Source organism: Erpetoichthys calabaricus, chromosome 3 (genome assembly GCF_900747795.2).
Source record: "Erpetoichthys calabaricus chromosome 3, fErpCal1.3, whole genome shotgun sequence".
NCBI classification, from domain to species: domain Eukaryota; kingdom Metazoa; phylum Chordata; class Cladistia; order Polypteriformes; family Polypteridae; genus Erpetoichthys; species Erpetoichthys calabaricus.
Genome location: NC_041396.2, coordinates 268848949 through 268861245, shown reverse-complemented (window position 1 = coordinate 268861245; position 12297 = coordinate 268848949). Strand labels below are relative to the sequence as shown.

At 36.0% G+C, this 12297-nt stretch overlaps 1 protein-coding gene across 1 annotated transcript in view; it reads left to right on the top strand.

Annotated features, from left to right (window-relative positions):
• vamp2 (vesicle-associated membrane protein 2) overlaps window positions 1-11564 on the top strand; it is a 74762-nt gene extending 63198 nt beyond the window's left edge. The window contains exons 4-5 of the mRNA XM_051925629.1: window positions 8093-8144; window positions 10209-11564. Coding sequence (XP_051781589.1) covers window positions 8093-8144; window positions 10209-10225 — 69 coding nt within the window. The 3' untranslated portion in view covers window positions 10226-11564. The remainder of the gene's footprint in view (window positions 1-8092; window positions 8145-10208) is intronic.
• Window positions 11565-12297: the final 733 nt, after the last annotated feature.

Genomic DNA, 12297 nt, shown 5'->3' with positions numbered 1-12297 from the left:
AAATTCACTGCATTCCTCTGCAAAATTCACTTGGTTTGTCAACATGATTACTAAGAGCACCATACAAGAGCACAACAGAAGAAATGGGACAGAGAAGACCAGTAAATTCAGTAAAGAATATAGGGATTGGACTTGGTGGAGCAATATATCATTCCAAGTAAGAGTGGAGAAGCACAAATCATTTTAAGCACAAGACAGAGATGCAACACTAGGAACTAATATTTCACGGATGGATAATGGCCACCACCATTTCCAGAAGGGTGAGGTTTATCCAATAAGTTTGTAACCTGGGGGGAGAACATACACTCACCAACCACTTTATTAGATACACCTGTTCAACTTCTTGTTAACAGAAATATCTAGTCAGCCAATCACATGGCAGCACCTCAATGCATTTAGGCATGTAGACTTTATCACAGCAACCTGCTGAAGTTCAAACCGAGAATTAGAATGGGGAAGAACAGTGATTTAAGTGATTTTTGAATATGGCATGGTTGTTGGTGCCAGCTGGGCTGGTCTGAGTATTTCAGAACTGCTAATCTACTGGCATTTCCATGCACAACCAACTCTAAGGTTTACAGAGAATGGTCTGAAAAAGAGAAAATATCCATTAAGTGGTAGTTCTCTGGACAAAAATGCCTTGTTGATCAGAGGTGAATGGCCAGACTGTTTTAAGCTGATGGAAAGGCAACAGTAAATGAAATAACCACTCGTTCCAACCGAAGTATGCAGATGAGCATCTCTGAACGCATAACATGTTGAACCTTGAAGCAGGTGAAGCAGATGGGCTAGAGTAGTTATCTAAGAACAGGCAACTGAGGCTACAATTCACATGGGCTCATTAAAATTGGACAATAAAAGATGGGAAAAACATTGCCTTGCCTAATGAGTCTCGATTTCTGAAGCAACATATAAATGGTAAGGTCAGATTTTGGCACCAACAACATGAAGGCATCCTGCTTTGTATCAACTGTTCAGGCTGCTGGTGGTGTAATGGTATGGGAGATTTTTTCTTGGCAAACTTTGTGCCCATTAGCACACCAGTTGAGCAATGCTTAAATGCCACAGCCTACTATGTAAATCCCTTTATGACCGTAGTGTACCTATCTTCTGATGGCTACTTCAAGCAGCATAACGTGCCATGTCAAATCTCAAACTGGTTTCTTGAATATGACAATGAGTTCACTACTCAAATGGCCTCCACAGTTACCAGATTTCAATCTAATAGTGCACCTTTGGGACCTGGTTCAATGGGAGATTCGCATTATGGATGCGTGATGCTATCATGTGAAGTTGGACCAGAATCCCTGAGGAATATTTCTAGCACCTTGTTGAATCTATGCCATGAAGAATAACAGCATTTCTGAAGGCAAAAGGGGGTCTCACCCAGAACTACCAAGGTGAAAATAGTAAAGTGGCCAGTGAGTGTATATTAAGTTTTAAACAGTCACATTTAAAACAGCCACATTTTGCAAAATGAGAGTAAATCCAGTTTTAGATCCGAAATGGCACCACACAGTAGCTCAATTCTGTTGCTCAGAAAGCATATATTCAAATCAGCGAATCTCTCAGTCTTAGGGCATATGATCCTTACAGGATAAATAATATTCCACTGAGGGTGGCACAAGTTACTTATACTGATTCTTCTGATTTTTTGGTATGTGAGGGAATTGCAATGGCAGATAAACAATGTACATTTCCAGAAAAGCCTGGCAGAGCAATGAATGTAGTGAGGAGGACAAACAATGCCTAATGCCACACAGAAATAATAAGTTCTAGAGTTTAAGCGGGCATAAAAATTCAAACCTCAAAGCTATGATATCTAATCATCATGGCAACATTTTGACTACAGAATATGCCAAGAGCAATTACTCAGACAAAACCCTGAACATAGAATTGATCCCTTTTGATACAGAAATAAACACATGCTGTTACAACCAAAAACAGAAGTGAAAAATAATTTCATATGGATCTCAAAGGAACAAGGAAAAACACAAAACTGAAAATGTCCAAGCAAGTTTGACTAGTGCACCGATTGCATGAAGCATTAGTGCATTTTAGTAAATGTGTAATATTGCAATTTTTCATTTTGCTACAGGTACAAAATAGTGTGAAGGCCAGTGTTCAGTTTTTCAGCATACACTGAGTCGCTATATAAATTGATTCAGTTTGTAAAGCTTGTGATTTTGCAAACTGGTCAACATATACAATGATTTAAACATTTCACACAATTGCTGGCTTGAAACTAATAACTTGTTTACAACCTTTGCTGAATATCAGTATTGCCCAGTATTAGCTGCCTGGGAAAAAGTTTGTGATATTTAGTACATTGTATCAAAGTGTTCAGCTGATGCAGACTCAGTGAGCTAGAGTCTTCAGATGTTAGCTAGTTGTATACAGCTAATCTGATTGACTTGACAATAATGAACACCGTATTAATCTGCCATCATAGATGTTTTATAGTTTTGCTGGGGCTTCACCCTTGGTCTTACTTTCTTGTTTCTTTTATAAATTATTTTCTTTTTTTTTTTCTTCACTGAAAACAAAGTGCTTTCTTGTTTTAGAATCATTTTATAATTTTCATTTGTTTTTTATACTACTGCCAGTCTAGTTTGTTTACTTGCTCTTTTAATTTAAGTCCAAGGGAGCTGGGCCACCTGTCATTACATTTGCACATCCTACAAGCCTGTTTCCTAGGTCCTATAAATGGATGAAGCAAGTCCCTTGAAAATTGTTAGCTAGCTCTTCCATGTCTTATGTTTTTTGGGTTCTGTCATGTCCAGGTTTTGGTTTTGCACTAGTTACATTTTGGAGATCGATTTGTTTTTTATTCTTTTGATACAATTTTAAGTTTTTACATTTTCAGTCAGGAAAGTTTTGTGTTCACTGGACTTGTTACTTAATTTAATAAACTAAAGGATTTGTTAATTTGGGCCAGGGGTTTGGTGGCTGCTCCACTCTGTAATTTTTAGGCCTCTGGACTATTTTCACTATATAGACCGTAGTCCTTTTTATGTTAGCTTAGCCTGAATTACAAAAATAAACATGAGAAATGAGAGATTCTGCAACTTCCAACAAAATCTGATTTATGGCAGTACCTTTTTGCCTGCTTTCGTCCAGTCACTTTGCACATTTAAAATGGCCTGTGATATATTTCTGTCTTCCATTTAATATGTATATGTCTAAATACTGTAAAGCCCACAACCTTAATAAACTGTGCTGTGCATATAAAATTCAAGTTAATGAACTATCATTTCTACCACACTTACTAATCAAAACAAATGTAACAAGTCTAACATGATGAATAATGACATCAGTAATATCACATGAAAGTAATACATAAAAAAAGAAAAGTACATTATTATTGTCACTATTAATATTACTAATTGGAAACATAAAAAGAAGCACAAAACCAAAAATAAAAAGGTCACACAAAAACAAAATCAGCATTACCATCTAAGAATAATTTTAAGAAGCAAAAAATAACAATAACAGTAGGGTAAATAATAGCAAAAAAACGCCTAAAATCTGTTAAGAAAAAATATGTTTGACTTTTAGTCTTGGGTGAGGATTTTTACTGCTTCTGTAATAGGGACATCAATATCAGAATAACTTTAAATAAATAATCACTGGTGTTTATTATCTAGAATAAAACTCAAAGTCTTATCCATTATGCGTCATTTATATACAAAGCTCTTGTGTTTATTTCTTTTTACAGATTAAAATTGAAAAGCAAGACCACAGTTTTATCTCCAAAGTATTCAAACAGTGGCAGTATTAAGTGGCCAGCAAATAGTGCTGGGCGGTATACCGGTTCATACCAAAAACCGTTTTTATTTTTGTTATGATATGGATTTTTCTTATACCGCAACACCGGTTTAAATAGCGTAAACGTTTGGAACGTGGCGCAGCGGGAAACTGTTTAAGGGGGTACCTTTTTCACTGCTGCACCACTAAACACGCGTCCAATGGAGTACATGTGTTAGTGGAGGTATTGAACGGTGAAAATGGACAGAGAATATTCTGAAACTGAAGCTGTAGAGACGATGAAGTTGAACATGATGACACAGAAGAACTTTTGCCGAAAAAAGGAGCCGTGTCTGTTGTCTGGAGATACTTTGGTTTTAAAAGGTCGGATGTGGACCATTATGTTCAAATGTGTGAATACTGTTTCTGTACTACTGGATAATACTGCAAGCCAAGTTGTATTTGTTTTATTTTTTTTTTTCTAATACTGTGTAATGTACCTGGGTACTGTGTAATAGTGTGACGACATGTTGAATTTATTCTCGACATTTCCACTTTAATCTCGACGCTTATGACATTTCCACTTTATTCTTGCCGTTTATGTCGAGATTAAAGTCGACATGTTGACTTTATTCTCGTAATTTGTCATTAAAGTAGGACATCCTAAACTAACTTCATCTTAAAATGAATATTTAATGTACTAGATTTTCTCAAACCCCGTCATAAGTTATGTAGCACATTAAATGCTTTGTGTTAAGTGTTCCCCGAGCATTGTTAATCGCTACGTACTTCTTAAACTGACTTCCTCTTGCACTAAGAGGAGGCGCAGGCAGCGATCACCACACAGAATACATTAAATTCATGATATTCTTGCTCCCTGAGCATTTAGAATGCTAAGATAAATACTTGATATAATTTTCATGATAAAATTCATTAAAGCATGTATCATTTGGGGGCACATTGGCGTGGAGGGTGCACTGCTGCGTCGCAGCAAGGGGGTCCCGGGTATTCCCTGCCTTGAATTTGCATGTTTTTCTGGTGGGTTTACTTGGCGTGCTTCAGTTTTCTTCAAAGTCATATAGGATGTGGGGTTTTGTTCTGCTATATTGACCCTGCTAGTGTATGTATTGCTTATATTCACCCTGTGATGTGCTGGCGCTCTGTTCAGGATTTGCTCCTGCCTCGCACACAATCCTTGCTGGGATGGGCACAACCCTGAATGGATGGCATAATTAAACATGTATAATGAAGTTTTTTGTTCTTTTTTTATATAAAAGTTCTGAACACTCCGTGGTCTAAGATTATAACTAGTTTTAATTTCACAAAGACGTTTATCGCGTGGTGATTGGTTATGTGGAGAAAGAAAAAGGAAGGATAGGAACTGGGGGTTTGGTACATCAGACAGAGACAGCACGCATGCAATAAAGAAAGCCCGCTCAAAAGAACATCCATTGAATTCTGTATTCGTGTCTCCGACCACCAGATCACGAATCCAATATTTACACAATATTTAAGTTAAACCTGTGCGATAACCATTCATACATCCTGTTTTTTGGAGCCTCGTCACACCTGCCATTAAAACACTGAACGTACACCTGGGGATCCCTTACTGCGAGGGAGCAGCACTACTGCCACACTAACGTGTATGTTTAATACCTGTTTTAATGCATTTCATCATGAAAATTTATCTTAGCATTCTACATTTTCAGAGAGCAGGAATATCATGAAGTGAATGTATTCTGTGTGGCGATTGCTGCCTACGCCTCCTCTTAGTGCAAGAGAAAGTCCGTTTTAAGAAATACGTAGCGATTAACAACTGGGTCGGGGAACACTTTACACAAAACATTTAATGTGCTACATTAACTTATGACGGGGTTTGAGAAAATCTAGTAAATTAAACATTGATTTTAGGATGAAGTTTAGTTTACGACATTATACTTAAATGACAAAATAAACTATGAGAATAAAGTGGAAATGTCGAGAATAAAGTCAACATGTCGACTTTATTCTCGACATATAGTTTTTTTTTTTTTCTTCACCGTGGCCCTAATACGTTTCCGTAGGGCTATACCACAAATAGCATTATAAATGCAAGTTGCAGTTTTATTATTTATGTATATAGCTGAGCTTGAAGAAAGGTCCATATTAATGCAGTTTGCCTTAATGATGGTTCAGTTGGTAAATATTTCATCACCAAGTTGCACTTGTTTTATTTTATTATAATTTGGTGAATACTGTATAATGCACCTGGGCTTGAAGTCTTGGAAGTAATAGTATTATTACTGGAAATTGCACTATTTATTTTTTTGTTATTATTTATTAGTTTAAATATTATGCAGTTTAATGATGGTAAAGTTGTTTAAAAAGTCACTTTAACGTGTCAGTGGACAGAGATTGTTAACATTAACAAAGTGTAGTTGGTTTACAAAAAATATTTACTATTTATTCCTTTTCTAAGACATGTTCAGTGCAATACAACTTTTTGACAAGCACCTCTGGATATTTTACTAAGTCTAAATGCCTCTTTGGATAGTTGAAAATATGTTGTCCAAATTTTAGTTTAAGTTGTTTGCAAACTTTATTCAATAAAAAGACTATATTTTGACTGCATCTGTCATGCAATGTGATTTCTTCTCTTCATTAGTGCCACCTCCTTGAAAACTATCACTTTATGGGGCCATGCAAACCTGTATTAATACTTGTGTGCACATTACAATGTTTTTTTTGTACAATATACAATTCTCATGACAGTGGAATAGGTTATTCTTAGCCAGTAATTGCAGTGGAAAATGTGGTTAACATCCACTCATGCATGGGGAAAAAAATACTGTCCAATACTGTGAAACCGGTACAATTCTGAAAAATACCGTGATATAGAATTTTGGTCATACTGCCCAGCACTACCAGCCAAGCCACATTTTTCAACCCTGTATCCTATGTTTACAGCTATGTCAAATGACAAGGATTATGTCATTTGAAACTGCATGACGTTTTCAAGTATGAACTGGTCAAAAGACAAATGATCTTGGTAAATGCCTATAAAAGTAGTAAGTGATTAGTAAGGCATGAATTCCTCCTTCTTTCTTATAAGGTTAGATTTGATGACTGCAACATTATAGACAAGCATGCATTTCAATGATAAAGTTTTCACCGTATTTATTGGACAAGACACTGACGTCTTGACAAATACTAAATTTATAAACTGTGGAAATGTTCGGAATTAGCATTTATGATGCAAGATATTCCCACCTGATACTGTTCATGTGACTTTCCAAATTGAGTTTTCAGAAAAGCAAGTGCCACTGTAAATTTCCTGATTGGCATGTGCCTGACGCAATTCAAGATTACACCTAATGTCTTAATTAGCTTCCTTTGCTTTTTTATTTTATTAAGTAGGAATCTCTTCTCTTCAGATATAACTTGACCGTTAATTGGATCAGCAAGAAATGGCATTATTATGTTTTAATTTATCTAGCAATGTGAGGTGATAGGTGACAACTTGGCAGTTTTAGGTAACAAACCAATTTCTGAATTTTCTAAGTGGCAGGTCTCAGTGGGATGAACATTCTCATTAACTTCAATATGTCTCATGTTTCCTATGGCACATCATCATAACAGTCCATCTTGAAGAACACATACCAAACTTTTATGACTTGCGCATTTGGTCCATTTTAGGCTGTCATAGAAAATAAAAGTGGCATTGCATATATGCATGTCACATACCATTTGAAACCATACACATTGTATTTCATACATAAATTTTATTTGTGTCCTAACTTTGGGATTTTGTTAAGAGGTGGAGATAGTTTGGTCTTAAAGTGACCTATGACAACTCTTCTTTTATAATCAATTGGAGGTAAACCTGAATTGCACTGGAAATGTCAGTCACAGGACACAGATTTTTACATAGTCTTTCTCTGGTTGTTTTAGTTCACAAAGATTTTACCTGTAATTGGCATATCTCTGTGAATGCCTTCATATCTCTATTAAATATTTAACTGAACAGAGATTACGGCATCACTGATGGATTTAGTACTTTTCTCTTTCATGGAATTTGTGAGGAAACTATTTTAACACTCTCAGGGATACTGACTCAGGCCATGTGCAATAGCATTACATATACACACACCCAACTCTGGCATCAATAGAGTTCTAACAGCATCTTTTGGCTTAGTAGTGCTGTGTTGCAAATACATTAAGAATACTAATGCTCTAATTGATTATTAGTATGTTTATATATATTTCAGACTAGTATTGAAGCAAAATATATCAGCTTGTTTAGGGGTGAATTTTAAACTCTCATCAAATTGTTATGCCTCTCTTCTTTTGTCTTCTTTTACAGATGATGATGATCATCCTTGGAGTGATTTGTGCGATCATTCTCATAATTATCATTGGTAAGTGGGGGACGTGAAAGGCAAATTGTTACATGCTGCATACCTCAAACCATTTATATATTTATGTTTATATATTTTTTAAGTAAAATAACTTAATATGAGTTATTTTACTTCCATGGGAGACATTTCACTTCCACAAAATTTTTAAATAATGTCTTTCATCCTCCACACTTTCCATTAAGAGTTAAATGATAAAATAAATAAAACTCCTAAACAGAATGCAACCAAAATCACATTGATCATACCAGCAATAATCCTTGATATATGAACGGTGTAACCCCAAGGACCCCCAACCCAACATAAAGTGCAAATTAAAAAAAAAAAAAATGCAATAAACATTTTGTCATGAAAATCTTGAGTACTCACCCCAGTTATTCAGCAGTCAACTCAGAGTTGTTTTTAGTTGCCATCAAGTAGTAAATATGTATACAACCTACTGTTTATTGTATACATTTGTGTATATGTATATATAGATGAGTTGTCTATGTATGTATTTGTATATGTGTATTTGCGAAAGACGCCTGGAACACAGACAGAGACGGACTCAGGAATGTCCCCAAAACACCACTTTTTTATTTACAGATTTTCCTGCACAGTGCACCAGTCAGTCATTTCCCAACCAAGCTGCCCAAACTCACAGTCCTTTTCTTTCTCTTTTTTTTCTTTCTCCTTTGCCGCCTCCACTCCTCTCCTGCAAGCTTTGTCCTCTGACACCTGACTCCGGCTTTTTGAATGGAGTGAGGTGGCCCCCTTTTATAATGAACCTGGATGTACTCCTGGTGCTCCCTGATGACCTTCCTGGGGCACCCGGAAGCACTCTGGTGTACCTGCTTTCAGTTCCCGGCAGCACTTTCCTGGTGTGGGAGAAGTGCTGCATTCCAGAGTCTCTGAACCATCCAGGCACCCCCTGGATGGCCACTGACCCCACAGGGTTGAGCTTCCCAGCTCCGTGGCTCCCATGCAGTTCAGGATGGCTGCCCTAAGGACTGCACAAGGCATGAGGAATCCTTTTCAAAGTGAGCACAGAGTTTGCCTCATGAAGAAAATTCACACCAAGAGCAATTTTGAGAAAATATATTTTATCTTGGTTTTTGTCCAGCAACATTTCTATAAAAATACATGGGTGTATTTTTATTCTTACAAAAAATTGCAGGTAATTTCAGCTTTTGTAAGTTGAGACAGTTCCTCAGATTGAAATGATATAAATAGTAAATAATGATGGAAAAGTGCAGCACCTCTCTTACAATGAATTAATGTCAGTGTAGATTATTATAATGTCTTTATGCATTATCAGTGAAATGGCACACAACACTTTAGAAGATGAATTGGTTTTAAAAAAAAACTGCTACAGGACAGACACATTCTGTTTCCTTTAACAGACGTGTATTAAAGGATACATACTGTGATAGTCACAAGCAAAACATAAAATTCTTTGAATAAATGAGATAATAGATACTCATATTTGATGGCTCCCTCATAAGCAAATTCCATGCTCACTTGTCAGGCTTAACATTTCTAGGAGATGGTTGTGAGCTCTCAACTCACAGACACCACAAGTCACCCAGTCGGCAACTTAAAAATGTGTTTCAGCTTTCTTAGATATGAAGCAGAAGAAGGTTTAAATTAAATTGTGGTGGGATGAGCTCAGCTATTGGTGTATTAATATTAACTTAATATATCTAGTTTTGACTGCTCAGCTGTTGTGTAAAACTTCAGGCAAACATTAATATTTCTCTGTGACTTCTCGAACTTTGGTTCTGTAATAGAAAATGGGCCTAGCTGTAATGTATTTTTCTTTATTTTACACTAGGCAGCTAAGTGTAAAATTTGAAACTGTAAAGTAAAGAAGCTTTATACCCTACTCTCAAGTAAATAACCTATTTTAGATATATCTTTATTGTCATTGTCATTTAGCCTCTTGAATTCAGTTATTAGGAAAAAAAAATATGCTTTTATTGTTATTTATAAATATGTATGGATGAACACAAGTATTGCAGTGAATGTCATTTAGCAATTCTATTGAATTAATGTCATTTTTCTTTCTTCTTCTCTTTATATTTCTAGTGTACTTCAGCACCTAAATGTGGCACTGCAGCTTGGTTGAGACAACGGCAGGGAGGGCTTACGGGACCAGTATCACACTGACACCCTTCTCAGCCATATCTTCCAGTCCCCTCCCAATTTCCCTGTACGCATGTGTGTGTGTGCCTGCGTGTGTGTATGCGTGTTTCCTGTAAATAGTCAGGTTTTGTTATTAATATATATAGTATATATATTTTGTTCTTTGTAGAGTTTTATTAGAATGTTTATAAGTGTGTATTAATTTTCAACTACAGATCTACTGCCTATATCCCTAGCTGGGTTCATATTAATCTCTAATTATGCTGTCCTAATCACTGTGTATATCTGTCTTAATGGTATATTTCACCCTTTCTGTTGCAAAGCAAGATTTGTGAGTAAGAAAAGGTTTGACCTCACTCCAGCAAAGCTACACTATGAGGATTTCAAATGGATACATCTAAAACAAAAACACCAAAAAAAAAAAAAAAAAAAAAAAAAAAAGTCTTAATTTCTATATTGTCTGCCAGCTGAACTGCCTCTTATGGCTGTCACTGTCTTTTGCTGATCTACAAGGCCTCAAGATGGTTTTATTGAGATAATGCACCAAGTTAAAATATTTTTTATATTTGCTCACATTCTTGATTTGCCCCTTTCCTGTCTCTTATCCTCTCTCCTTGTCTCTCTTTCTCTTTCTCTCACACACCTAGATGTCTTGGGTTATTGTAATCCTGTTGTAGCAAAGGACCAATGTTTTTAACTTTTTTTGCTGATAGAATTCTGTAACATTCCTTAAGAGTGATGTTGTATTTTTTCTCTCAGAATGATATATAACATAATGTTCTCCTAAAACTGAAATCAAGTAACACTAAATACAGTGGAGATGTTTTTTCTTTGAAGAATATATATCTCAAACTAAGTATAAAAATATAGAAATATGCTCTATGTATTATTTTTCTTGAAATGCCATTTTTTTTAATTCATTGTGCTGTTAGTGAAGTACAGTATATTTCTAAGACAGCAGAGGCAACACATCAAAGTGAGTAAAAAGGGAGAATAAAATCCTACAGTAACATTCCAGTCTACAGCTTTATAGAAAAAACAATGGTGTAATCCACTTTAAATTGAGAAAAAAATAGGATTTATGGAAGTTTTCCAAATTTAATGTTTTGCAAATCACTGCCTGTCCCTGAGGGTCTGCCCCACGAATTTTTGGAAGTTAAGAATTTCCAAACAGTTACTCTCTCGCTGCCTATTTCTTTTGACAGGCCCCCACCATTCCATCTGCAAGGATATGTTTGTAGATCAAGAGGGCACCTTGTGTTGCTCTTTGTCTTACCAAGAAAACCTCTGGGAGAGAGGGGGGAAAAAAAATTGTCACTCGCCGTACTGAGCACAGCTATTGAATCTTTGTGTATCTCACAAGTCCAAATTGTTGAGCTCGACCACCTCCCCCAAGTATACAGACTATAATCATATCTCTGTTGGTGCCCAAGTGCCCTGAAAGTGGCTGCAGGTGAGAGAGGGAAAAACATTTGAGACCCATTTTTTAACATGCGTGGAAAAAATGGAGTTGGGGTTTAACTGCAGGGTTTTTATAAGGACCAAAGTTAACAACTGTTTTGTCTTCTGTACAGTTCAGTTGCATTTATTATTATTATTAAACCCGCAGAATGTATGTGATGTGAACCATATTCCAAATTCTGAAAAAACAATTACACAAACTAAATCTACAGTTTTATAAACATTATATTACAGCCTCTATCACAGATGGTAATGTATATGTTGGACGTGTTTAGTGGCGCACGTGTTTTTGTGTTTGTGTGTGCATGTATGTGTGTGTTTATATAATAATGTATCTGAAATTACATTTGTCCCTTTTTTGCCTCTATTATAACTTGTGTTCCTATCCAAATCTTGTGCACTTTGTTTTTCTGAAAAGCTGTGGACCACTGCATGGTTAAGTTAACTTAATAAAACATGACTGGGGCCAACCAAACAAACAGAGATGAAGCAGGGCAACAGTTGAGGCCTATAGAAATCATGAAAGGAAGCCAAATTTAATGATGAAGAAAGCTACTAAATACATTGATAG